General features: G+C 47.6%; 1 protein-coding gene across 1 annotated transcript in view; it reads left to right on the forward strand.

Annotated features, from left to right (window-relative positions):
- PLXNA4 (plexin A4) overlaps positions 1-27646 on the forward strand; it is an 820970-nt gene that overhangs the window by 688938 nt on the left and 104386 nt on the right. The window contains exons 16-20 of the mRNA XM_084809045.1: positions 7419-7512; positions 15276-15515; positions 16287-16433; positions 16988-17222; positions 20339-20481. Of these exons, the coding sequence (XP_084665171.1) occupies positions 7419-7512; positions 15276-15515; positions 16287-16433; positions 16988-17222; positions 20339-20481 (859 nt within the window). The remainder of the gene's footprint in view (positions 1-7418; positions 7513-15275; positions 15516-16286; positions 16434-16987; positions 17223-20338; positions 20482-27646) is intronic.

Here is a 27646-nt window from a genome sequence, read left to right on the forward strand (position 1 = left end):
ATTGGGGATCCAGGAGCCATTTCCCCACCCACCCCAAGCCATACTCCTACCACAGGCACCCCTGAGAATTCTACAACATGGTAAAGGCAAAAAAAGTGGGTTGCTACTGAATTTCAGCAGCAAATCACTGTGGAGCAGTATCTTGGTCAAATGTAGCTTGTTCTCAAGTTAAATTTAACCTTTTTACTGGAACCAGTAACTTGGTTAAATTTAACATGAGAACCAACTAAATTTGACCTAGTTGCCACTCTGTTGTGGTAATGTGATGTTTATTTTGCTGACAGCATGAATTCCGGTGGTTGGGATCGGGGGGGGGGCAGGCCACACTGGGGGCGACAGGGGTCACATGTGACCCGTGGGCCACATTTTGCCCATCCCTGGCCTACATAACAGGTTCTTTAGCAGAGAAATGTCACTTTCATTCCCTAGTGCTCTGTTCAGCCTAGCTAATGCAACATCAGCCTTTGCACAGGGTAGTCGGGGAAATGCACACACTTTGCATAGTTGCCCTTTGTGGTCAACAGGGATGGAAAAATCCAGCCTTTGTTCCTTTTGCATCTCTTCTGTCCCATTGCATCTTCACCTGTGCATTCAAATACACATTTCCAAACATAGTGTCTCTCAAGATATACATTTTTAAATGCACATTGATATGTCACTTGGGCCATGAACTGTCTTGCAACTAGGGATGTACGGATAGTGTAAAATCTGTTCCATCTGTGTTTTGTGGATTGTCAGGTGACTTTTGTTCTGTTATCAGTGCATTGACGGCATTGGAATTATTTTGTTCCTGAATAGGCACAATTGTGCTTTTGTGCAGATGTGTGTTTGCGCCAATTTGCATGTGTGAAAATGCACAATTTCCCCCCAGTGCACATATTCACACTTTAGCCCATGGAGGGAAATGAACATTTTCCACCAGCTTTTTTTTTTTTAATTGTGTGTATTTTTGTACAACGGCATTTGTGCAAAGTTCAGGAAAGATAGAAAAACGGTTCACAAGTCTGCAGAATCCATCTGATAGGGGGAAAGCTGGTGTGCAGCAGAATCTGCGTGTCAGATTCATGAAAATCTGAACTCATTTGGTTCTATTGTGGATTTCTCCAACATCCCTACTTCCAACATTTGCAGAAGTGTGAAATGTGCTGGGTGTCTACACTCCAATCTGCACATTAGTGCGAGAGATGCAGGTCAGTTCAGGTCACATCAGAATTCACAAATGTGGAGTTCCTCCGGCATTCCAAGTGGGAAGCCACCTGGGTTACAGGTTTGTCAGGGTGGACACTGAGCCCATAGAATCCCAGAGTAGTTCTGATTCTGAGAAAGAGGAGTCACTCCTGGGAGAGGAGCGCGCTCCTCTTTCCCAGGACCAACAGCTGACGGAGATTCCTCCCACCAGCATTCCTAGCTTAGATAGCAGTCCTGGGAGTGACAGAGCGCCGGAAGCAGACTTGATGGATGCGCGACGCCGACGCAGAGAGCGGCGCCAAATGGAGTGCGCAGAAAGGAGGCGTAGTGCCCGGTTGGCGTGCAAACAATGGCTGCGCCCTGAGGATCCAAGGGAAAAGGGGAGGGACTCTCCCTAGTCCTTAAGTTCAGGGGTCTGCCAGTGATTTCCTTTCAAATGGGGACCAACTGTTCCAACTTAAGGCATAGGTACTCTGCTGCTCATATCTAGTTGCTAACAGTAGAGTTGTTAAGTTGTAAAAGAGGAATAAAGCTTTGAAAAGAATCCCTTTGTCTGTGTCTGGACTTGGCTACTGGATTAGACTGAGAGAGGCCTCCAAGGAGCCCTTGACAAGGTTATACTGAGAGCATCTCCATATGCAGTAAAGCAGTGATGCTTCCTCAGAACCAGGAGCCAAATCCACCCTGCCTGGAGTCTCAGTCTGGACTTCGGGGTTTCTCCAGATGGCTGTGCTCCCTTCCCCACATCGCCAGTTGTTCCCTGTTTCCCCCCTCCATGCCTAACACAGGTGTGGGGAACCCCTTTCAACCCAAGGGCCAAATTCCATTTCAGAGAAGCTTTCAGGGGCCACATTCCAATGCTAGGTGGGTCAAAGGCAAAGAAGATCGAGTGCTCCATCCAACACATCATAGGTGGTGAAGGGGAGTAACATTTCCCTTTTCTGTCTGTGCTGGCAAAGGGAAGATTGTTTGCTGCTTCAACTGAACAAATGTAACCATTTTCTACTTAAATCCCTGGGGAGTGAAAAATATGATGTGGGGGGGTTAGGATCTTTTTCATGTGCTTTACTACCTGACTATCCTTGAACGAAGACTTAGTAGGGATGTCAGAGAATTCCGCCACGGATCTCAGTGAGTGCATTCGGCCCCCCGAACTCCATGGCACAATGGCTTGCCACTACCCCCCACGGATCCCCCCCGGGACGAGACTCACCTGGGGCGGATCTTCCGGACGGCGGCACCTCTGGCGGTGGCTCCAGCGGCAGCTCCGGCGGCGACGGCAGCCGGTCTTCCGACTGGCTGCCGCCACCGCCATTTCCAGGCTTGTGTAAAAAAAAAAAAAAAAAAGACATGATAGGCTACGTAAATCTTTACGTAGCCTATCATGGTTGGGTGGGTTTTAAAAAAAAACTGTGTACGCAAAAAACCCGTGTACGCAGAACCGTAGCCGCCGCCGTTTGCGTTCCTTCTTTTTACCGTCTTAATCTACATAAATATTTACATAGACTAAGACAGCGAAAATAAAAGGGAACGCAAATAGCATATCGGGCACTATTTGCGTCCCCTTTTGATTCAGCGTTTTAGCCTATGTAAGGATTTACGTAGGCTAAAACGGTGAAAGAAAAAGGGACGCAAATAGCACCCGCTACGCTATTTGCGTTCCCCTTTATTTTTGCCGTCATAGTCTACGTAAATATTTACGTAGATTAAGATGGCCAAAAAGAAGGAACGCAAATGGTGGCGGCCATAGCCGCTGCCATTTGCGTGCATGGATTTTTATTTATTTTTTAACCCAGAGCCCTCCGCGGGCGGAAATCTGGCTGCGGGCGGCTCTGGCCTGGCCGGGCCGGGCCTGGCCGGCTGCTCCGGGGAGCTGCCACGGAGCACAGCTGGCCGTTCGAGGATTCTGGGGGGAGGAACAGAGCGCCTCCCTCCTGGCCAGGATTCCGAGGGGAGGGACGGAAAGCCTCCCCCCCCACCATCAACATAATCCGCGAAAGTTAAGTCACTTTCGTACATCCCTAAGACTTAGGCTACAATCCTTACAGCCATCCAATGCAGAGTGGGAGGAGTGCAGAGGACTCCATGCTCCTCCTGCTCTGGGGCTCTGCAGAGTAGAAGAGAAGGAGGATGGGGGGGCTTGGGGATATGGCCTAAGCTGCCTCCCCAGTCGCCTCTCCTCCCGACCCACCAGCATTCCCCCTTTCCTTTTGTGACCTTGGAGGGCCATCCAGTGTGGTTCTGTCTGTGCTGGCTGCAAGGGGGAGGGGGAGGTCTGGGGAGTTCAGACTCCTGGCTTCAGGGTCAGCACCCTGACTCTGACCTCAGATCCAGGAAACCAAACGATCCTATGGCTGCCCTGCCTCTGTCGAGTGGCCATAGGGTTGCTCCCTCCTCCAAGAGAAACCTAGGTTTGCATCCTCCTGTGGATTCTCTGGACATCTGAGTAGGGATGGCAGAGAATTCCACCACGGATCTCGGTGAGGCCAAATGCCAGTGCATTTGGCCCCCCGAACTCTGTGGCGGAACAGCCTGCCCCCCGCCCCCCCACGGATCCCCCCCGGGATGAGACTTACCTGGGGCGGATCTTCTGGGCAGCAGCGGCTCCGGTGGTGGCTCCGGCGGCGGCGGCTCAGGCGGCCGATCTTCCAACCGGCTGCCGCCGCCGCCATTTCCAGTGTAAAAAAAAAAAAAGACGTGGTAGGCTACGTAAAGATTTACATAGCATATCATGGCTAGGTTAAAAAAAAACAAAACGATGTGATAGGCTACGTAAATCTTTATGTAGCCTATCACGTCTGAGTTTTTTTTAAAAAAAACGCGCGTACGCAAATGGCGGCGGCTACAGCTGCTGCCATTTGCGTTCCTTATTTTGGCCCATCTTAGTCTACGTAAATATTTATGTAGACTAAGATGGTGAAAAGAAGGGGGAATGCAAATAGCATCTGCTACGCTATTTGCGTTCTCCTTATTTTCGCCGTCTCAGTCTACGTAAATATTTACGTAGACTAAGACAGTGAAAAATAAGGACCGCAAATGGCGGCGGCCGTAGCTGCCGCCATTTGCATACGCGCGTTTTGTTTTTTTTTAAAGTCAGACTTGATAGGCTACATAAAGATTTATGTAGCCTATCACAGCTGACTACAGGGACGCAAATGGCAGCGGCTATGGCCGCCGCTGTTTGCGTCCCTGCTAGCCAGCGGCTGGATGTCCGGCTGATGGCAGAGCCAGCTGATGGTGGAGTAGAGCCAGATGGCCAGGATTCCAGGGGGGAGGCGCAGAGTGCCTCCCCCCCAGCAAGGATTCCGGGGGGAGGGATGGAGCGCCTCCCCCCCCAGCGGAACCCGGCGGAGCCAGGTAAGGCCAATTTCGTACATCCCTACATCTGCTTTTCCCATTATAACTTGAAGCTTGATGATATTTTTCATCCAGGGGTGGTGGTCCTCTTTCAGCCTGAGCACTGGATTCATTTTCAGAGATGCTCTTGGGACCCCATTCCAGGGGTGGGGCAGGGCTGAGGGTAAAACAGTGGGGCCAATATATTTTCAAAATATAAACTTTTATGAGCATAATGTAGCTTCAAGCTCTCACTGCTACTATCTAAGCCCTTGGGGAGGCACCTTTTAGAATGGGGGGAAAACTGCACATAAGCCATGGAACCATCCAAACTTTGGTGGTTGGGGTAAAGGGGCTGGGGTTAGAGGAAGGGATGTGGAAGGGGCGTGACCCCTGGAAGGTCAGATTTGACCCTAGGGCCTGAGGTCCCCCCTACTTTCATCCTTCTCCTGACTTAACATATTTTGGGATGCTTGGACCAATGATGTCCTTAACTGAGCTCTTGGAGTGTTAGGAGGGCAATTTATATTTCTTGGCTGTCAAGCATAAAGATGTTATTATTAATAATAATATTATTAATACAACACCGGGCATGGTTTTACATTGGTTGTTGATGGGACAGGACAGATAAAAGGAAGGACTTCTTCACACAGCGCAGAGTTAAACTATGGAAGTTGCTACCACAGAATGTAGCGATGGCCACCAATTTAAAACACTTTAAAAGGGGATTGGACAAATTCCTGGAGGAAAATGCTATCAGTGGCTACTAGTCCTGATGGCTATATGCTACCTCCAGTACCAGAGGCAGCGAGCTTGTGTACACTAGTTGCTGGGGAACATGGGCGGGAGGGTGCTGTTGCGCTCATGCCCTGCTTGTGGGTTCAACAGCTGGTTGGCCACTGCGTGAGCAGAATGCTGAACTAGATGGACCCTTGGTCTGATCCAGCAGGGCTTTTCTGATGTTCTTATGATGGAGAAAAATGTTCAGTGCAATTGGAGCTCAGATATCATGCAGGCCTCACTGTCCCTTGAGTGTGGAAGCAACTGAAAGACATGTAAATTGTGCCACGCCTGGCCCAGTGAAGAGAGAAATTGGTCATTAATGTTCATGTACTCCTTTTAAGATACTTTAAAAATGAGAGGTGCAGCTTTCCTTTCTCCTCCAAACAACATTGGTTTAGAGCTCCACTATGAAACCGAAATATTTCAGAGACCTGGGGCGTTTAAAACATGGCTGACCAATTTACCTGCTGCTGCCTCCCCCCTCCCAATCCTCTTTCTGCAGGTGCTTTTTCTAAATCAATTAGTAGCTTTAATTATTGCAAGGATTTTAAAAGGTTTAAGATTAATTAGATGACCAGACTTCCCATTTGGGGGGCAGGGAATGGAAAAGAAACAACTTCATTCAGGACCCCATCCTCTGCATGTTTAGACAGAAAAAGTCCTACAACTCTGAGCATTCCCCAGCCCATGCTGCTGGCTGGGGAATGCTGGGAGTTGTCGGACTTTTTTCTGTCTAAAAACATGTATAGCATTGGGCCTTAATCTGGCACTACTACTAGATAACAACACAGGCTTTTTATAAATCTGCATATGGTTTACATTTCCATGAATAAGATTAACTAGGGATGGGAGAACCAGTGATGTTTAGGCTTACCTAAATTTGCCAAAAATCACTTTGAAGCTTGTTTTAGCTCACTCCCATTTTCATTTTTGACCTGTTTTTGTTTGTCTAATTCAAATGGGGAAAGCATACATTTCTAATAAGAAATGTGTGCATTTCTGGTTGTTTTTTGGTTGTTTTTTCAAAAGTGTGCACTTTCCCCCATTATCCAAAGCATGGAAATGCATTTAAAAAAAATGCCTGTTTCAAAGAGTACATTTTTAAGAAACATGTATTTTTCCAAATGTGACTGGAGATTCAGGAATTTGCAAACATTCCTTGAAAAAAAGCACTCCAACTCATGTTTGGGGTTGCGAACGGGACATGGAACCAAGGACCTAGGGAGGCGGTGGGCTCTCCCACACTGGAGGCATTCAGGATGAGGCTGGACAGCCATCTGTCAGGGATGCTCTGACTTGGACTCCTGAATTGAGCAGGGGGTTGGACTCGATGGTCTTATAGGCCCCTTCCAACCCTACTATTCTATGATTCTACATTCACATGATTTGCAAACAGAAATGAAATTCTCATGCATCTCTAGCATTAACAAATATATTTACGTGGCCTCCATTATTATCATGATTCAGAGTTTTTGCACCAGACCATCTTCATTCTCATGATAGTTTCACCCTTGAAGCAGTGCAACTGCAAGAACAATGGATGCCCTCAAGGATCACTGACTGTTCATACAGTTTTCAAATTTGAGAACCTATGATGAATGGTACCTGTGAGTAAAACATGGATGTGCAAATCAAATCACAGTCTTACCTTGGAGCAAAAAGCGGGGGGGGGGGATAAAAGAACGAAAGATTATGTTAAGTGAACTGACATGTAGCTGAAACTGGCCAAAATTCATATTGGCTGCCAGGTTCTCTGAAGAAATTGGCATTTCATGATTGGAAAACAGAAATGAAAAATGAAATTCCTCCAGCAGGTTGCCTATAAACCCACAGAAATAACAGGCATACTTTCAAAGGTTTATTGATCCGCATATCCACAGCTCAAGTACCATCAGCTACTGGCAAGATGCTTTAGCAGTGTGGAGCTGCTGAATTGGCATTAATTGGACCCTAAAAACAAGAGCATCCAAAAACCAATGATAGGAAATGTCAATCTCTGTGGACATTTCCTCTCTGACTTTGTGACTGCTATCCTTAATTCTTAGTAAACATCTGGAGGATTGGATAGAAAGATTTCCGCTGATTTTGCTTTTCTTTTATCTGCCCATCAGTGGAAATACACCCATTACAGTGTGGGGCACGAACCTGGACCTCATCCAGAATCCTCAGATCCGAGCAAAGTATGGTGGGAAGGAACACGTCAATGTGAGTATGACAGTCTGTAAAGCAGCGACGAGCTGGCCAAAGGAGAGAAAGATCAGGACTAAGCTTTACTATTATATCTGTTAACTGAAGGGCAATATATGGTTACTGGAAATGAATTGTAGGCTTGCTCCCTTGCTATAAGACTGATGATATGATACGGAGATGTAAGGTTGATTATGTATGCTGTATTGAATTGTAATATCGCCAATGTTATAGGTATAATTTTTAAGTAGAATAGGATTTGAAGTTTGTGTGTAATGGAGTTTAAATTCAATCGTTTTAAACAAATATATATATATATATATATATATATACACACACACACACACACGCGCACACACACACACACACACACACCCATATATTCATGCTTTCTTCTCCTCCTTCTCCTCTTCTTCTTTTCTTTTTTCTTTTTTTCTCTTTTTCGTTATTGCTGTGTCCTCCTAAGAATACTGTATTGTTGGGAAATTGTAGTTACTGATTAGGTTGTGGGTACTGTTTATTTCATTTATAAAGATAAACAAGTAGAATAAAAACTATTTTTTTAGGAAAGGACTGAACTGGGCCAGTGGAGGGGTTTGTGGGGCTACCTCCTCCATGCGACTGCCGAGGGCAGACAGTCCAGCAGAACGCCCTGGACTTGCTCAACCTCCTCTTCGCCATTGCAACCTGCTTGTTCGTCTGCCTGTCACTGTGGCCCAGACAATGCTGGTGGTGTGAAGGAAGAGTAGATGCCCCAGCCTGCCTGCTCCCCGGCTCTCTGCCCATCAAGCAAGCAAGTGGGGGCAATGATGAGAAAGAGGGTGAGGGGCAAGAGAAGCTGGTGACAGTGGCGGTGTGAAGGTCGACTCACTGAGGGAGGGGGCCTCAACAAAGGGCCTTCAGAAACCTGGAGCTGGCGCGGACCGTACTCCTGCTTAAGTGTGGTAGTGAGGAGCCAGGCCGTTACATGCAGATGGTGTGGGCCATTTCATTCTGCACGCTGAGCCTGGCACATCTGTGAGACCAGCCTGAGCTGTGTCACTTCTGATTTAGCTCAACACATTTGCTCTGCGGTGCTGTCAGAGAACTTAATGGAGAATGGCTTGGCCTATTTCACTGGCGAAATTGAAGATGGGGTGTGGGGGATGAGGAAGGAGGAGGCTGGCTCCAGGAGGTCTGCTTCTTTCTAGCTTATTAGTGGTGCCAGTTCAGGGAAGGACTCTCAAGACCATATGCGACTCAATTCTATTTTTTTCAACCCAGTGGATTCCATTACACAGCTAGGTACAGTTAATCATGCTCTGGTAACATCTCATCTGGATTACTGGAATGCATTATACATTGGGCTGCCTTTGAAAATGGTTCAGAAACTTTAGTTGGTCCAGACTAGGGCAGCAGGATGGTTAACAGGGGCTAGCCAATGTGATAAATTATGGCAGTACTTTTCCATCTGCACTAGCTGGCAGTCCATTTCCGGGCTTGATTAAAAGTGCTGGTATTAACATTCAAACCCCAAATGGTTTGGGGCAAGGTCACTTGAAGGTTCCTTTCCTCCCTTATATACTTGTCTGGACCCTAAGATCATCCTCAGTGGTCCTTCTCTGGGAGCTCCCACCAAAGGAAGTGAGGTGGGTGGCTACTAAGAAGAGGGTCTTTTCTCTTGTGGCACCCCAGTTGTGGAATGAGCTCCCCAGAGAGGCTTGCCTGGCACCTACTTTGTGGTCTTTTCAGTGCCAGGTTCTTATTTCCCCAGGTATTTTATTTTTTTTCAGTTTCTGTTTTAAATCAGTTACTATATTTTAAAACTTCCCACTGCTGCTAAGTTTTATTTTTGTTTTTATCTTTAATTTATACAGTAGTTTTATTTTTTAAATAATATTTTCTTTAAAAGAGAAAAACAAAACACAACAACAACAACACAACAACAATACACATACACTAAAACATATCTTACAATTGTAAGATATCTACCTTTGGCTCCCCTTACACAACAAATGCTTATTATTATTATACTCTAGTTCTTATCTTAGTTGTATATCATACATTGAGTTCACAGACATTATCTCCTTTCTATTTATACAGTAGTTTTAAACTTTTAACCTTTTATATTGTATTTTATCATGTTTCTTTTTATGGTTTTAATTGTTATGAATTGCCCAGAGAGCTTTGGCCATTGGGTGGTATAGAAATGTAATGAATAAATACATAAATAAGTTGTAAGGCTGGCAAAAATTGCTGGCATTTTGCAGGAGCTTCTGCAAAACTCTGAATTCTGCTAGTTTGTTTGCACAACAGGGTGACACTTCACACTGTTTTCCTTGGATCCTTCCACCTTTGGTCAGGACAGTTGATGTTTGCAAGCTGTCCAACATTTTGGCATGATTGATTGAGCCCAAGATCAAGCATGTTTAGGGCTGCAATCTTACATATGCTTTCCTGGGAGTAAGTATCATTGAACTCAGTGGAAGTTTACTTCTGAGTAAACATGTATAGGATTGTGTGATAATTCTGATAGAATTCAGGTGGAAAGGTTTAAGCCCATGGGTAACTCTCCATAAGGCCTAAAAACCTGCCGAATGTTGTTACCAAGACAAAAAGTCTTGGCGTATTGCAGCTATAGAAGACATTGGGCGATAGAGAATAGTGTCGTTCTGCAAACTCAATTAACACTAGTAGAACTCTGTTGCATCTTCCTGTTGTGAAAGTCCTTGCACAAGCAGTTGCACAAACAGTTGTGCGGCCAGTTGTGCTGCTTGTGCAGCTGCTGGCACAACCAATTATGCAACTGTGCTTGTGCAAACATAACATTAGCTGGACTCCGTTCTTGCACACAGTTTGGTATCTAGTTTCCATTAGCACAGTGTCATTTACCACTCTAGTAAACCACTCTATGACAGCCAGCCCTCTATTTAGATGTTTTGGACTACAATTCCAATCACCCCTGATCATTGACCATGCTGGCTGGGGCTTATGGTAGTTGTATCCAAAACATCTAGAATGCACCAAGTTTGGGAAGGCTTAAGGTGAGAGTTCAGCTAATGCTGAGTGGAAATTTCTCAACTGAGACCTTTCACCTCAAAAGTGCGTTGTGGTGACATTCAGGAGTGATGTGAGTTGGGGTGAGATTATTTTCCAGTTTGTGGGGTCACAGCACCAGAATAACATTTAAGGAAAACAAAATTCAAACCCACCACTCACACCACTAAACAGTAAGCGCTTACCTCCAACTAGGGATGCATGGACTGTGTAAAATCTGCTCCATCTGTGTTTCATGGATTGTCAGGTGCCTTTTGTTCCATCATCCACCAACAGATGGATGTGAATTTATTTATTTATTTGGTCATGTGGAAAAATACAAAAAATAATTACCTAAGTATTTATGTAAGTATTACGTAATTATTTACATAATTTACCTCAGTACGTAACATTTAGTGCATTGTCCCCCATTCCATTCACCATTTCCTCAGCAGAAATATATGTATTTTACTATGGATTTATATGCTTACATTTCGGGAAAGTAACAAAATCATCTGAAAGTCCATGGACTCCACACGGCCTGAGGGGGGCGCTCTGCAGTAGATTCCACAGGTCGGATTCTTAGAAATCCAAGCTCATTTTAATCCATCTCGAATTTCTCCAGCATCCCTACCTCCAACACTTTGAATACATTTGCCCCCACTTCTGAAAAAAAAATCTCCAAAATGCCCACCTCCCAAAGTTGCCATCTGCGACTGGGACAATGAATTTGGGAAGGTCATTTCCATTCAGCCCCATCAGGGTTATTTCAGTTTGCTTCTATTCCATGAGTTTGCTTGCATCCAGATTTGCTGCCAAGATTCCTCCCTGAGTGTCATTTGAAGTGAGTGTGGAGTAGGAATGGGCGGACAAGCACATATCGCCTCCCCACCCACCTCGTGGCCATTTCTAGTTCACGTTCATGATTGCTGCTTGTTCTGCATGAATGGGAAACATATATAAATCAAGCAGCAATTGAATGGGAGATTTGTGCAAATCTCCCCGAACGTGTGGAAATCTCTCCAAATTTGCACAAATTTCCTCCATAGGCTAAATAGGCTGATTTGGTCTACTGAGGAAATTTGTGCAAATTAGGTTTCTTTTCTTTTTTCTAAATCAAAATTGGAAATGGGGAATGAGACAAATGTGAGCACGTGTTTGACGCTTTGTGAATCTTTTCGACAGAGTTGTGCTTGCATTTGGAGCTAGGGGTGGACGAAAGGCACTTACCTTTCGTCGAAGCTTGTTCGCGGTGGGGGGGAGGCGCTTTGCGGCTCCCCCCACGAAGTTCAGGCCGGGGGGGAGGCTTACCGCCTCGCCCCGGCCGAAATTCAGGCCGGGGGGGAGGCTTCCCGCCTCGCCCGGCCGAAATTCAGGCAAATTTCAGGCAAATAGCGTTGCCCTTATTTTCGATGTAGTCTACGTAAATCTTTACATAGACAACAGCGACCAAATAAGGAACGGGAATGGTGGCTCCCTATGAGGGCCGCCATTATCCATACGCGCTTTTTTTTTTTTTTTTAAGTCACCCGTGATAGGCTACGTGCCGATTAACATAGCCTACCACGGCTGACTTTGCAAATCTAGCCGTGATAGGCTACGTGAATCGTCACGTAGCCTATCACGGGGGCGTGTGTTTTTTTTTCTTTTATTGGAATGGTGGGGGCGGCAGCCGGTCGAAAGACCGGCTGCCGCTCCCGCCCCGCTCAAACACCCGCCAAACTGCCGGCCGGACCCGCCTCTGGGAGGGACATTTCTCCCCGAAACTTGTTCGGGGGGCCGAACACGTTGGCGCTCGGCCCCCCGAAGTTTCGGGGAGAAATTCTCCGCCATCCCTATTTGGAGCTTCGAATGGGGCATGGTCGCATGTTTTGTGAGCAAAAACAAAATTCTCATTCATTCTTAATGAACCATTTGAGAAATGTCAAGGGAAGCCAAAAGTATTTTAATAAGATTAGCAACATTATTCCAGGGGTTTCCACTACTGATGCCTGTGATTTTCATAATTGGTCAGCTTGTCAGAACTTGTCCTTTGGTAATGCTCACCTGTGTAGAGAACCCGGATTGCTTTATTACAAATTTGCTGTCATGTTCTGAATGGATTGCAAGCTTCAAACCATGCACAGTAAAGTATTAAACAATCCCCCCAAAATTTTCAATCAGCCTACCACCTAGACACCCCCCTCCAAATTACCTGAAGTAGTTTCTTTAACTGCTAACTGCTTCCCTCATCATCATTGCCACTGCTACAGCTCTAGCTCTGAGTAGGAGGACTCTACAGGTCCATCTTCATACCAAACATCACATACAAGCTGAATATGAGCCAATGTGATGTGGCTGCAAAAAAGGCTAATGCTATTTGGGGCTGCATTAATAGAAATGCAGCTTCCAAATCACATGAAGTACTAGTTCCCCTCTACTCAGCACTGGTTAGGCCTCATCTGGAGTACTGTGTCCAGTTCTGGGCACTGCACTTTAAGAAGGATGCGGACAAGCTGGAGAGGGTTCAGAGGAGGGCAACAAAGATGATCAGGGGACTGGAAACAAAGCCCTATGAGGAGAGACTGAAAGAACTGGGCATGTTTTCCTTGAGAAGAGAAGAGTGAGGGGAGATAGGATAGCACTCTTCAAGGACTTGAAAGGCTGTCACAGAGAGGAAGGCCAGGATCGCTTCTCAATCATCCCAGAAGTCAGGATACAGAATAATGGCCTCAAGTGACAGGAAGCCAGATTCTGGCTGAACATCAGGAGAAACGTCCTGACGGTTAGAGCAATATGACCATGGATCCCATTACCTGGGGGGGGGGGCCCTCTCCCAGACTGGAGGTGTTCAAGACGAGGCTGGACAGCCATCTATCAGGGATGCTCTGACTTGGATTCCTGCATTGAGCAGGGGGTTGGACTCAACGGTCTTATAGGCCCCTTCCAACCCTACTATTCTATGATTCTATGACATCATCATGCAGGCAGGCCACATGAAAACAACCAATCAGAAATGGGGCACATGATGGGGTAGTGCATGACATCATGGGTCTAAACTACAACTCCCAAAGTGCCTCTTGACATTGCACCTGTCCAGAACCTCATATACACAGAATGAGATTTCATATTAAAAGAGAACTCTCATGCAGGATCACATGGATGGATTTGTTACTTTCTGAGTAAATAATGAATTCACTCAGAGTAAGCCCACCCATCACTAGTTTCCACATATCCCTAGATTATCAATCGGCTGCAAAAAGTAAACTGGTTGGAATTGGTTCCAAAGGTAAATTTGGAGGTGATGTCTTTGAAGGTTTCCATGGGATGCAAAGGAGTTTTCTGCAGTGGAGAGGATTAACACATCCCTTCAGTTACATCCAATCTGAACTTTGCCAATTGCTGGGTACTTCTGACTGATATTTAGACAGAGGCTGTGAAGACAGGTGCATTCTCCAAGGATCAGTGGAAGAGTTGGTGTATATTCACGACCAAGATGAGTTTCAGTTCAATCTGGGTTCATTTGTTTTAGCCTCAGGCCAAAACCCAAACAATAGCAGCAGCTAATGCCAGCCTCCAAGCTTTCTCCTAATACTGCAAGCCCTGGCAAATATGCTGAGAGAGAGAATCCAGATAACTGTCAAGCACATTCATTTTAATGAATTCTGACACATATTAACCGGAGCTGAGGCACAAGAAGCCATTTTCTGCATGACTTCCGCTACTACTACTAAAACTACTTCTTGTTTTTCTTATTGTTAATATTGCAGAGTAAATAATCTGTGCTTTCAAACACAGGGTGATAATCGTGCTCTTGCAGCATCAAGGAAAAAGTGTTCTTCCAGACATCTGCTGTAATAGGGCAATAAAACGAAGCAGGTTTATTTGCCAGTAGAAGAAGGCAGTGGTATAAACTGAAGTTCAGGATAAACAACAATCACACATCTGTAAACTAAATGTCTTCCATAACGTTAAAAAACAAAACAAAACACCTCCCAGTAAGACAGACTGTGGAAAAGTTATCCAACCTTCTCCTTTCCACCACACATGCTGATAATCCTGTGTATAAGGTGGGTCAGAAATCCAACAGTGCAAACATATGCATGTCTACTCAGAAGTAAATCCCATTGAAAAGTAAATCCCATTGAGTTCAATGGGGGTGCCTCACAGGTGAGTATAGTATTACAGCCTAAATAACTCTTTTGAGTGGCTGTCACTTTGCCTATTGATCTTGCGGAATAGCTTCCCTCCTCTGTAGCTGTGCCCTTGACCTATGTGGTTTTACATCAGGATAGACAAATCTGTCCATTTCAGTTTCTCACCGTTTCTCATTTTTCCGCACTTAAATTTGGTTTATCCCAAACTACAATATTTTTTTAAAAAAAATATTTCTGTTATTATTTTGTATGAGCATTTGTAAATATTTGGGGCACATTTCTCCTAATAAATGCATTCTTGCCTAATGTAGACATTGTTCGGAAGCAATTTTCCTAATATAATGCATTTGGGGGCATTCCCCCCCCCCCAACGTATGCTGGTTTCGATTGGAGAAATCTACTGCAAAATTTGGAAAGTGCAAATTTCATAGGATAATTGAGTGTCGGTTCGTAGAGTGGTTCAAAAGTGTGAAATCTGGTAAATGTGGCTTAAAATGCGAACTGAATGAATTTCTCCCCTGTCTCTAGTTTTGCCAGCTGTAATATGTTTTCTGGGCTTTTTTGCTGTGGTTAATGTGGCACACGCATGCCGCCCTGTCCTGAAACTCCTTTGTGGGTTATCCATTCTAGGTTTGTGAAGTGCAAAACGACACGGAGATGATCTGTCAAGCACCAGCCCTAGCTGTTGATCCGGATAACCAGTCTGACCTCACCGAGCGGCCAGATGAGTTCGGCTTCATCTTGGACAACGTCCACTCTTTGCTGATCCTTAACAAAACCAATTTCACCTACTACCCGAACCCTGTCTTTGAGGCTTTCAACCCTGCTGGGATTTTGGAACTAAAACCAGGAACCCCTGTTATATTAAAGGTACGGGGAGAGGAACTGATGTTCTGGAGTAGAATGATGCCTGAGCCAAGCAGTCCCACGTCCTTCCCAAATCTCAAGCAATGGGCAAACCTCCCTCTGGCTTGAATTGTAAAACCGTTTGGTTTCCCAAGCTTTCTCAGAGAACATGCACAAAAGCCTTTGGTCCTCCTGAGGCTTTCTTGAGAAATCTTGGAAAAACCAAATGCAGGGGGAAGTTGCCATCATCAGCTCACCCTGCCAGTTCTCCCCTCCACTGAAAAAAGATACCCTAAGGAATGTATGAGGGAAATAGCAGGAGCTTGTTGAAGTTGTTGCCAAAGGTTTGCAGTTAACTGGAAACACCATTTTCACCCAGGGTTCTTGGGATGTGTAGTGTTCCATGCTCCATGTGTTTGTATTGGGAGGCATGGAGAACTATACATCACTTGAACTCCAGCAGGAGTTGATGATCCTGAGCATGCTCCAGAAATATTATCCTACTGGAATGCCTGGGACTTGTAGTTTTGTAGCAACCAGGTCTTTGGGGTCCTTATCATACTAACACCAGAATGGTCTTGGTCATCTGTCTGAGAATACCTGAAATAGGGGATATACTGCTACACTGTCCCACCATGCTTCCCACTTGTTTCAGTAAAACATCATGTCAGATGCCATGCCACCTGCTTTCAAAGCCAGTGATGAGCCAAGCTTTCATACCCATTCCACAGGTCTGTGCACCTTGATGCTATACCTTTTCTGCTTTTGTTTTTTCTCTCTCGTCTCTTGTCCCAGGGGAAGAACCTGATCCCACCTGTGGCAGGAGGTAATGCCAAGCTGAATTACACTGTGCTGGTTGGTGAGAAGCCCTGTGTGGTCACAGTGTCAGATGTGCAGCTGTTGTGTGAGTCCCCAAATCTCACCGGACGCCACAAAGTGATGGTAAGCAACAGCTCTCATGCACTGCAGGGCAAATGTGATTCACTTCCTGAAGAGAGGCTGGATTCTGCAACCTGTATAAAGAATGCAAAATTCAACCAATTTGCATAATTTCTCTTCTTCTGCATAATTTGCTCTTTAGCTTTTACTCCTATTTTGCTAGTTATGGGAAGAGACAAGGAGCTCTGCAGGCCAGTTAAGCCCTGCTCCCGAACACTGTGAATCTGATTCAGCTACTCCCCTGGATTCTGATATTTCATCAGCAGGTGTTGACAATACTCTTTCAGGCATATCTTTCTTTGGAATCATAAGGACTAGAAACCTAGTGTTTGAAGAACTGCAAACCAGTACCGGACTCTGGGCTTTTGCAGGGGCTCTTTAAAACAGCTTTTCTCTACCTGGTGCCCTCCAGAAATACCAGACTACAACTCTCATTATCCACTATGGGAAGATGGGAGTTGTAGTCCAAAACATCTGGAGGACACCAGGCTGGGGGAAGGCTGTTCTAAAGCATCTCATACTTAGCAAGCTTTCTTTGTTCCTCCTTCTACCTGTAGGCTCGTGTAGGAGGGATGGAGTTTTCCCCAGGGATGGTGAATATCTCCCCAGACAGCCCACTCAGCCTGCCTGCCATTGTCAGCATTGCCGTGGCAGGAGGTCTCCTCATCATCTTCATTGTGGCTGTGCTGATTGCCTACAAGCGCAAGTCCCGCGAAAGCGACCTCACCCTCAAACGGCTTCAGATGCAAATGGACAACCTGGAGTCCCGGGTCGCCTTAGAATGCAAGGAAGGTACAGCAAATGGAAGGAGTCAAAAAGGCTCTGGGGGATCCCTGTCTTTGATGCAGTGTGTGTGTGTGTGTGTGTGGTTAAACAGAAGGAACCATTTTGAAATCCAGGTCCAAGAGGCATAGCCCCATTAGCTATCTTACTTTGGGTAAGAATGAAAGGACCTGCTAGCAAAAGAATGAGAGGGATATGGGAACAGTAGAGTCCAGAGTTCCAGTTTTCTTGGGAAAGAGTTGGAATTTACCTGCTAACGAAGTCGGACATGGAGGAAAAGGGATCTGATGGTATATGAAACTCCTTCACATTAAGTTGGACGATCAGTCCACATAGTTCTGTCTCTATTCCAGTAGACAGCAGTTCTCTGAGCAGAGGCTGAGATCTTTCCCACCCTTGCTGCTCTCATGGTCCTTCTAACAGGAGGTAACAGTGATTGGACCCGGCATGTCATAGAAGGGCTCCACCACTAAGCCTTGGGCAATATTTTAGCACTGAGGTGGGGAACTGCTTTCAGTCCAAGGACACAAATTCCATTTCAGAGAAGCTCTTGGAGGCTGCAATCCAGTAGTGGTGAGGCTGAAGGCAAAGGGGTCAGATCAAAGGTAAAGTGGGGCAGGGGAGGGGAAACAAAAAATGCCAGCGTATTTTAGCTTAAAGCTCTTACTGCCCATAACTGAACCTTAGGGGAGGCATTACAACTTTTGAGAATGGGAGGCTAGGGGGACTCCACAGAATCTGGGAAACAAGCAAACAAGCAGTAGTTGCCGGAAACGGGGAGGGATTTATGAGAATTTCTTTTTTGCTTGCAAAACATGCAAGCACATCCTGTTTGAAGCCCTGAACACAACCCTGACTGCAAGGATGTGTCCATTGAAAATATTTGCACATTGTCAAACATGTGCTTGTTTTCATCTCATTCCTGAGGCCCAATTTGATTTGCACAAATTTCCTAATTTGCACAATTTTTTTCAGTAGACTGAATCAGCCCTGCTTTAGTCTATGGAGGAGATGAGTACACATTTTGGGAGATTCGCACCCATCTCCCATTCGATTGCTGTTTGACTTGTGCAAATCTCCCATTTGTGCAAACTGAGCAGAGATCACAAACAGGAATTGGGCATGAGATGAGCAGTGAGACAGGAATGTTCAGTGCTGGGAATTCCATTCCATTTAAGTCCAATGGGATTCCTCAGCATTTCAGTGGCGGCGGAATGTAGTAGTTTTTTTCCCCTCTGATTCCGGAAATATTTTGTGCATCGGGGGGGCACCATTTATGCAACTTTCATCCTCCACTTTGGCACTTCCTGAATAGGAGTGTACGAAAGTCACTTACCTGGTCTCGCAGCTTGCTTCGTGGTGGGGGGGAGGCGCTTCGCTGCTCCCCCCGAACTTCAGGCCATGGGGGAAGGCTTCCCGCCTCACCTGGCCGAAATTCAGGCCAGGGGGGAGGCTTCCTACCTCGCCCGGCCGAAATTCAGGCCGGGGAGAAGCGCCCCGTCTCCCCGGCCACGAACTTCAAAAGAAAAAAAAAAGCCCCTGTGATAGGCTACGTAACGATTAATGTAGCCTATCATGGCTAGATCTGCAAAGTCAGCCGTGATAGGCTACGTTAATCATCACGTAGCCTATCACGGGTGACTTTGAAAAAAAAAAAAAAAGCACGTACGCAAATGCGTTGCCCTTATTTTCGCCGTAGTCTACGTAAATCTTTACGTAGACTACAGGGACCAAATAAGGAACGCGAATGGCGGCTCCCTATGGGGGCCGCCATTAGCCGTACGCACTTTTTTTTTTTTTAAGTCACCCGTGATAGGCTATGTGACGATTAACGTAGCCTATCACTGCTGACTTTGCAAATCTAGCCGTGATAGGCTACATTAATCGTTACGTAGCCTATCACAGGGGCGTGTGTTTTTTTTTTTACTTTTCTTGTAATGGCGGCGGCGGCAGCCGGTCAAAAGACCGGCTGCCGCCCCCGCCCCTGACGAAGACCTGCCGAACTGCCGCCAGGACCCGCCACCGGGAGGGACATTCGTGAAAGGTAAGTCCCATCCCGGGGGGGGTGGAGAATTTCTCCCCGAACATCCTTTGGAGGACCGAATGCGTTGGCACTCGGCCCCCCGAAGTTTCGGGGAGAAATTCTCCCCCATCCCTATTCCTGAATGAAGGGTGGGGGAACTGACAAGTTATTTGACAAGCTGGGAATATGCCTCTGCTGGCTTAAATGAAGTAGTGTGTGGAGATGATGAAACTGACAAGGATACTGACAAGAGAGGAATATGTGGGGCTACATAGTGGACAGGTGGACTTGTGATCATGTGCACTTGTGCAAGACTGCAAATATTTTTTTAAAAAAAATCATGACACCATTTGCATGAATTTAAAGATCCTTTTTTTTTTTTTACACAAATTACAGCCATTAAAAAAAGAATGGAACCTGTGTTTTGGTTTAGCTTGCTACAGACTGAATTGACACCAGCAGGGGGGATCAGAATGAAATGCAGTGGGCCAACCCAGAAAAATACATTGAGTTTTCTCCTCCAAAAAGAATTCTCATACATCCCTGCAGCAAGACATTGTTCAGAGATTCCTAGCTATTTCCAAATCTCTCATTCACCCATCCCGAGAAAGGGGGTTGAGCCAGGTGAAGGGGGTGTGGCCATCTGGAGAACCCCAGGACGGCTGGATTTGGCCCCAGATGTGAGGTTCTCCATGCCTGGTGTATTGTGTGTGCATTGATTATATCACTTTCTAAATTATGATATTTTCTTAGCCAAACCATGCTTTGAAGAAGGTGCTTTTTCCTTTTTGGGATATTTCTCTATGGTCTGTAACGTTTGTGTCCCATCCTTCCACAAAGTCCTCAGGGCAATCTACATTAGGGTGATCCTACTTTATTCTTATGGGCTAAGCTACTCTATGAGGTAGGTTAGGATGAGCAATGGTGACAAGCCTTGGGCACCTCAATGAGCTCCATGGCTGAGTAGGGATTTGAACTTGGGTCACTCTTGTTGAAGTCTGATCCCCCATCTGCTGCACCACCTTGGATCTTATCCTCTTAGGTTAATTATTTCCCAATTAATATTCCAGCATTGTTTGCTCCCCCCCCCATCCAATTACAGCATTTGCAGAACTGCAGACTGACATCCATGAGCTAACAAGCGATTTAGATGGAGCTGGCATTCCGTTCCTGGATTACCGGATGTATACGATGAGGGTGCTTTTCCCTGGCATTGAAGATCATCCTGTGCTGAGGGATCTGGAGGTAAGAGGGTTTCCTAAAAAGAGGACTGACCCAACTAGCTGTCTTCTGGAATGTCCCTGTGATGATGCAAACTTGTGTCCAGGACTTTGTATGCAGACACTTGCATACAATATTGGATTTAGGTCCACCGCTCCATCACAGACAGCCATCTAGGTCCAAGGCAATGGTGACTAGATGTGCAAATCCACCTCATCTAGGTTCTCCAGGCACCCACCCAGCTCCTGCCCCCGCTTGCTGGTCCCCAAACTGTGCTTGAGCCCCTCCCATGCTCAGTGAGCAGCCTACACTCATGCCAGCAACCTCGTTGAGCTCCACAGTCACTATTTCTTGAAAAATAAAATGGCGATCACAAAATTGTAGGGATGTACGAAAGTGACTTACCTTTCCGCAGATTATGTTGATGGTGGGGGAGAGGCGTTCCGTCCCTACCCCCGGAATCCTGGCCGGGGGGGAGGCGCTCTGTTCCTCCCCCCCGGAATCCCGGCTGGCCAGCTGTGCTCCGCAGTGATTCTGCGGCACCGCCGGCCGGCACCCTGGCATTCGGCCTCCCCGAGATCCGTGGCGGAACTTTCGTACATCCCTACAAAATTGTGCAAATCTGCACGTTCACAAGAATGTGCATTTTTGTGCATACGCAAATCTGCACTTTTTTGCAATCACCATTTTATTTTTCAAGAAACGGCAATGGCGGAGTTCTACAAGGCTGCCAGGGTGAGTGCGGGCTGCTCACCAAATGTGGGAAGGTGGTGCGTGGGGTGGAGGCTCAGCAGGCAGGGCTCGGGGATGTGGGCAGGGAGTGTTCCACCGGATTCCAGGATGGAATCGGGTGCCCACACCATCCGTAGTGCTGATGCTGGAACTAGCCACCTTGATATTGTTTAAATAGTGCATCCGTTAAGGCAGGGGTAGGGTAGGGTTGTATGGATTTTGTGAAATCAGTTCCATCTCTGCTTCACAGATTGTCAAGCTTCCTTCTCTCTGTTGTCCACTCATTGACAGATTTGGAATGCCCCCCCCCCCTTTGGAAAAGGATGCAAAACGGTCTGCCACAATTTATGGAACTGTCAGTGGCATGTAAGATTCTGCATATTGGTTTTAGCTCAGCGTACAATCAGTCTGCAACTCTGTGGAGTCTGCACAATTGGGACAAAACCAGTCCCCTGCGGAATCCACTGGTTGGAATCCGAGAAATACAAGCGCATTTGAATCTATTGCAGATTTCTCTGCCATTTCTACCAGGGGAATACATGTGGCCCCCCCATGGACTTCAGTGCCCCCCCCACATTGTTGCTCCTGCACTGCTCAACTTCAACAGTGTAGCAGCAGAAACCCCAACAATTTGCCACCAAAAAAAGGCAGCAAACAATTATGGAGATTCAAAAGTGCCGATTATAGCTTGTTTTCAAGCTAAATGTGGCCCTTTTGAGGTTCTGTAGTTGTTTGCCCCCAAGTATTGGCAGCAACCAACCAGCAACCAATTGCCAAGTATTGGCAGCAACCAATACCAATTCCCAAGTATTGGCAGCAACCAATTGGCAACCAACCAACCAACCAAGCCCTCCTTGTAGGGCTTTTTACCAGTCCCCTGATCATCTGTGTTGCCCTCCTCTGAACCCTCTCCAATTTGTCTGCATCCTTCTTAAACTGCAGTGCCCAGAACTGGACACAGGACTCAAGATGAGGCCTAACCAGTGCTGAGTAGATGGAAACTAGAACTAGGGATGGGGGAGAAATCCGCCACGGACCCCAATGAGGCCGGATTCCAAGAATCCAGCCCCATTGGGGCCTGTGGCGGAATGGAGTACTCACCTCTGCCTCCGCGCAGAATCCATCTGGGTTGGATCCATCGCTGCCTTGATCCTACAGAGCTGGCTGCCTGCTACGTGTCCCTGGCGAATTTCAATATGGCCAGCAACCATTGCCACGCCGTATCGCTGTAAGTCAAGCTCCAGATGCAAATGGCATAGCGGGCGCCATTTGCAGCCATAAAGCTGGTAGATTAGCATAAATGCAGCCATTTACGGCTGTATTTAGGCTAATCTACCAGCTTTACAACTGCATCCACTATGCCATTTGCGTCCCTGTTTTTTGATGTACTGGACGCCATTTGCATCCCTGTTCACATGACAGGCTATGCAAATATTTGCGTAGCCTATCATGTCAAAAAACAGGGATGCAAATGGTGTAGTGGATGCCATTTGTGGCCGTAAAGCTGGTAGATTAGCCTAAATGCAGCCGTAAATGGCTGCATTTACGCTAATCTACCAGCTTTACGGCTGCAAATGGCACCTACTATGCCATTTGCATCCAGAGCCTGACTTACAGCGATATGGCATGGCAATGGCTGCTGACTGTATTGACATTCGCCTAGGGCTGGCAGAGAATTCCACCACGGATTTCAGTGAGGCCGAATGAACTGGCATTCAGCCCCCCGAAACCCGTGGTGGAATGGCCTCCCACCCCCTGCCACCCTGTGGAATCCCCCCAGGATGAAGCTTACCTGGGGCAGATGTGGAGGCAGCATAAGCTCCGGCGGCGGCTCTGGCGGTGGCTGGTCTCAACTGGCTGCGGCGGCTGCAAATGGCGGCTGTTGTAGCGGCCGCCATTTGCGTCCTGCCAGGCTGCCGTGATAGGCTATGTAAATACTTACATAGCCTATCACGGAAAGAGCAGGGGCGCAAATGGCATAGCGGCCGCTGTTTGTGTCCCTGCTCTTTGCCATGATAGGCTACATAAATACTTAAGTAGCCTATCATGGCAGCCTGGCAGGATGCAAATGGCGGCTGCTATGATGGCCACCATTTGCGACCGCAGCAGCCCGGCCACGGCCAGAACTCCGGCTGCGGACGGCCCTGGCCAGCGGCTCTGTGGAGCTGCTGCAGAGCAGAGCCGGCCAGGGAGGATTCCAGAGCAGAGCCAGCCAGGGAGGATGGAGTGCCTCCCGCCCACTGCGGATGCCCCTGCGCGGAGCCTGGTAAGGGATTCGTACATCCCTACATTCACCAGCAAAGAGAAGCTGGAAGCTGGCTCTGCAGGATCTAGGCGTAGCAGAGCCGGCTTCAATGGATTCCAGGGGGAGGAACGGATCGCTCCCCCCCCCCCGCGGACACCATTGTGGAACGGATGGTGAGTGATCCGCCCACCCCTAACTAGAACTTCCTGGGATTTGGAAGGTCTGCTTCTAAATTACTGCAGCTCAAAATAGCATTTGCCTTTTTTGCTCATTAGTGCTAATGTACATTTCCATAAGTCTGACATGTGAATTCAGCAGCAGACTGCCTTTTTTGGAGTTGCTCAGATTCTGCGTAGTGAGGATGGCTGTTTTTCTTTTACGTGGGATTTGTGCACTTGCGCCAATCTGCATTAGTGCACATTCACATGTGTGCAAATGTTCATCAGCACTAATGTGCATTAGCAAAACTGCAAATTAGCACTAATGTGCATTGGCACAAGTGGAATGAAATTCTCATATATCCACTCCAAAAATTCCAATTCCATCAGTGAGTAGATGATGGAACAAAAGATGCCTGGCAATTCACAAAACACAGGCAGAACAGATTTAATGAAATCCCTACTGCCCCTGGTTTTGGTGCTTAGAATGTAAGTCTAGGAGTCTGTGTTTCTTTGCTTTGGACTTTGCCCTCCTCCTCACAACCAGTGGATGTGCCATTGTAGAACTGGAGGGTCTGTGTAGGTCATCTTGTCCAGCCCCCTGCTTGTTGCAGGAAATCCAGAGTTAGGGCATCCCCAACAGACGGCCGCTTGAAAACGTTCAACAAAGGCGAGCCCACCACCCCACTCGGTGATTGTTTCCATGGTGGAACTAGGGATGGTGAGGGCATGTGGTTGGAGGCTGAAGCTCAGTGGATTACTGCCAGCTTGGCCCCCCAGATGCCAGCTCACGGACCACCAAACCTGCATGATCTGGCACACAGCCAAGTCAGGCAAGCTCGCGGTTTTCTGCTACCTGTCAACCTGTCATGGTCTCCTTCCTTGCAAGGAGACCACAAGGGGTTGAGAGGGTGCAGGGGAGGGAGTCCCATGCTGCCAGCCGACCCTTCATTCTCTTATTTTCCCAGTCACATCTGTACACGTCTGCACGCATAAAATGCAGAAGTAGGCAAATGTGGAAGCGCACACATTTTCATTTTCGGAAATGCTTGCTTTCGAATCCAGGCACACTTCGGGGATATTGTATAAAATTTCCCAAGAATTACATTCCTGCTTGCCTCTGTGTTTGCGGTTGCAAACAGGACATGCTCACATAGTCTGTGGACAGGAACAAAAATCTCATGGATCATAGAATCATAGAATCATAGAATCATAGAAAGGTAGGGTTGGAAGGGGCCTACAAGGCCATCAAGTCCAACCCCCTGCTCAGTGCAGGAATCCAAGTCAGAGCATCCCTGACAGATGGCTGTCCAGCCTCATCTGGAATGCCTCCAGTGCGGGAGAGCCCACCACCTCCCTAGGTCATGGGTTCCATTGTCGTATTGCTCTAACAGTCAGGAGGTTTCTCCTGATGTTCAGCCAGAGTCTGGCTTCCTGTCACTTGAACCCATGATTCCGTGTCCTGCAGTCTGGGATGATCGAGAAGAGATCCTCACCTTCCTCTCTGGGACAACCTTTCAACTACTTGAATGGCACTATCCTATCTCCCCTAGGGATGGCGGAGAATTTCTCCCCGAAACTTCGGGGGGCCGAGCGCCAACGTGTTTGGCCCCCCGAACAAGTTTCGGGGAGAAATCCTCCGCCCCCCCCGCCCCCCCCCCGGGACGGGACTTACCTTCCCTGAATGTCCCTCCCGGCGGCGGGTCCGGCTGGCGGTTCGTCCGGTGTTCGAGCGGGGCGGGAGCGGCAGCCGGTCTTTCGACCGGCTGCCGCCCCCGCCATTGCAATGAAAGAAAAAAAAAAACGTCCCCTGATAGGCTACGTGACGATTCACGTAGCCTATCACGGCAAGATTTGCAAAGTCAGCCGTGATAGGCTACGTGAATCGTCACGTAGCCTATCACGGGTGACTTTAAAAAAAAAAAAGTGTGTACGGATAATGGCGGCCCCCATAGGGAGCCGCCATTCCCCTTCCTTATTTGGTCGCTGTAGTCTCCGTCAATGTTTACATTGTTTACATTTGCGTTGCCCTTATTTTCGCCGTAGTCTACGTAAACATTGACGTAGACTACAGCAACTAAATAAGGAACGCGAATGGCGGCTCCCTATGGGGGCCGCCATTCGCGTACGCGCTTTTTTTTTTTAAAGTCACCCGTGATAGGCTACGTGACGATTCACGTAGCCTATCACGGCTGACTTTCCAGATCTAGCCATGATAGGCTACGTGAATCGTCACGTAGCCTATCAGGGGACGTTTTTTCTTTTCTTTTTTTACTTTCGTGTTCGCGGCCGGGCGAGGCGGGAAGCCTCCTCCCCGGCCTGAATTTCGGCCGGGCGAGGCGGGAAGCCTCCCCCCCCGGCCTGAATTTCGGCCGGGCGAGGCGGGAAGCCTCCCCCCCCGGCCTGAACTTCGCGGGGGGAGCAGCGAAGCGCTCCCCCCCACCGCGAAAAAGCTGCGAGAAAAGGTAAGTGACTTTCGACACACACACACACACACACAAACGTGTGACCCTCAGGCCTGAAATATTTGTGCATCCGTGCCCTAGAGGAATTTCCCTAATCTTATTAAAACCTTATTTTGGCTCCCTTCAAAATTTCTCGGATGAGTTTGCCTGAGGAGGAACCCACAAAATTCCCTTTGTCTCTTGCTTTAGCCGAGATTTCAGTGGCAGCTCTGGATTCACATTTTGGCATACTTGCCCTCCTGGTGCTGTTGACTGGTAAACTGGGAGGTTCTTCCTCAGGTTTCAGGACTGGATAATGACCAATGCAGTTGTTTTCCTTTCCCTTTGTCTTCGACTCTAAGCAGTGTGTCCAAGTACAGTGCTTTAATTTCAAGATGGTAGAGAATAGGGATGGTGCGAGCGTCCGGCCAGGGCCCGAAGCCCAGCGAGAAGCTGCCAGTTCGGCCCCCTGGAAACCAGTTCTCAGAGCTGAGCTCTTGCCCAGCTCATGGCATGCTGAGTGGGGCAAGAGCTTGGGCACCCGCTCCCTCAGCAAGGAGAGGGGAAGAAGGCAGCGCCTCTCCTCCTTCCCCCATCGTTGCTACAGCGGAAGTGGCGTGGGGCAGGCTGGTCATTTTCCGTACGTTTTCCCGGCCTTACGGAAAATGACGAGCTTGTCCCTTGCTGCTGCCACTGTAGCAGGTGGGAATGGAGGGAAGTAGTAGGCACCTATCCTCTTCTCCCCCCACCACCTGATGGAGGCCAGGGCGAGTGGCTGAGGGTTGGCTGCCCAGGCCCTCCTTCCCTGGCCCTTGATAGCTGGTGTGGTGAACAGGGGTGACAGCAGCACCCCAGCGCTCTCGCCCTGGCCTCCTCTAGAGAAGGCCAGGGCAAGAGACTGGGGGCTGGCCACCAAGGGCCCTCCTTCCCCTCTCTGGCCCTTGACAGGTGGCATGAGGAAGAGGGGCGGCTTGCACAGCTCCTGGGCAGGCGGGGTGAGCAAGGAAGCTTGCCGAGCAGGCCCAGGCTGCACAAGCTGCATGCGGGGGGGGGGGAAGCTCATTGAGTTTCCCCTGCCCCAGATGGAGGTGGGCAAATCCATCCCTAGTCAAGAATGGAAACCGCTCATGTATAGAGGGGAAAGTAAGGGGGTGCACTGAAGACACTTTTGGGATGTGGGCTAAACCCTCTTCCTTTCTGTGATGACCTTAGCCGTTCAGAACAAAGCCTGCTGCTATCTGCATAGCCCCACTCCTTTGTTCTGTTCCTGGGCTGTGAATATTGAGAAGTGTTTTTATATGCCGCCCCAATTCTATCACAGCCCACCTCACTGACCACTTCCAAAACTCAGTTACTGCCAGGCCTTGATTAGGTAATGGAATCTTGGCAATCCAGCAAGATTCTAAGCCTTGGTATTTAAGCCAGCCAATCGAGGAAGAATCACAAGCTTGGCACTTAAGGTAGCTAATCAGGGAATAATTTTAAGCCTTGGTATTTAAGCCAGCCAATCAAGGAAGAATCACAAAGCTTAGCACTTAAGGTAGCCAATCAGGGAATAATTTTAAGCCTTGGCATTTAAGCCAGCCAATCGAGGAAGAATCACAAAGCTT

The sequence above is a fragment of the Heloderma suspectum genome, chromosome 7 (assembly GCF_057233095.1).
Source record: "Heloderma suspectum isolate Gila_16-S chromosome 7, 16-S_ref, whole genome shotgun sequence".
Taxonomy (NCBI): Eukaryota; Metazoa; Chordata; class Lepidosauria; order Squamata; family Helodermatidae; genus Heloderma; species Heloderma suspectum.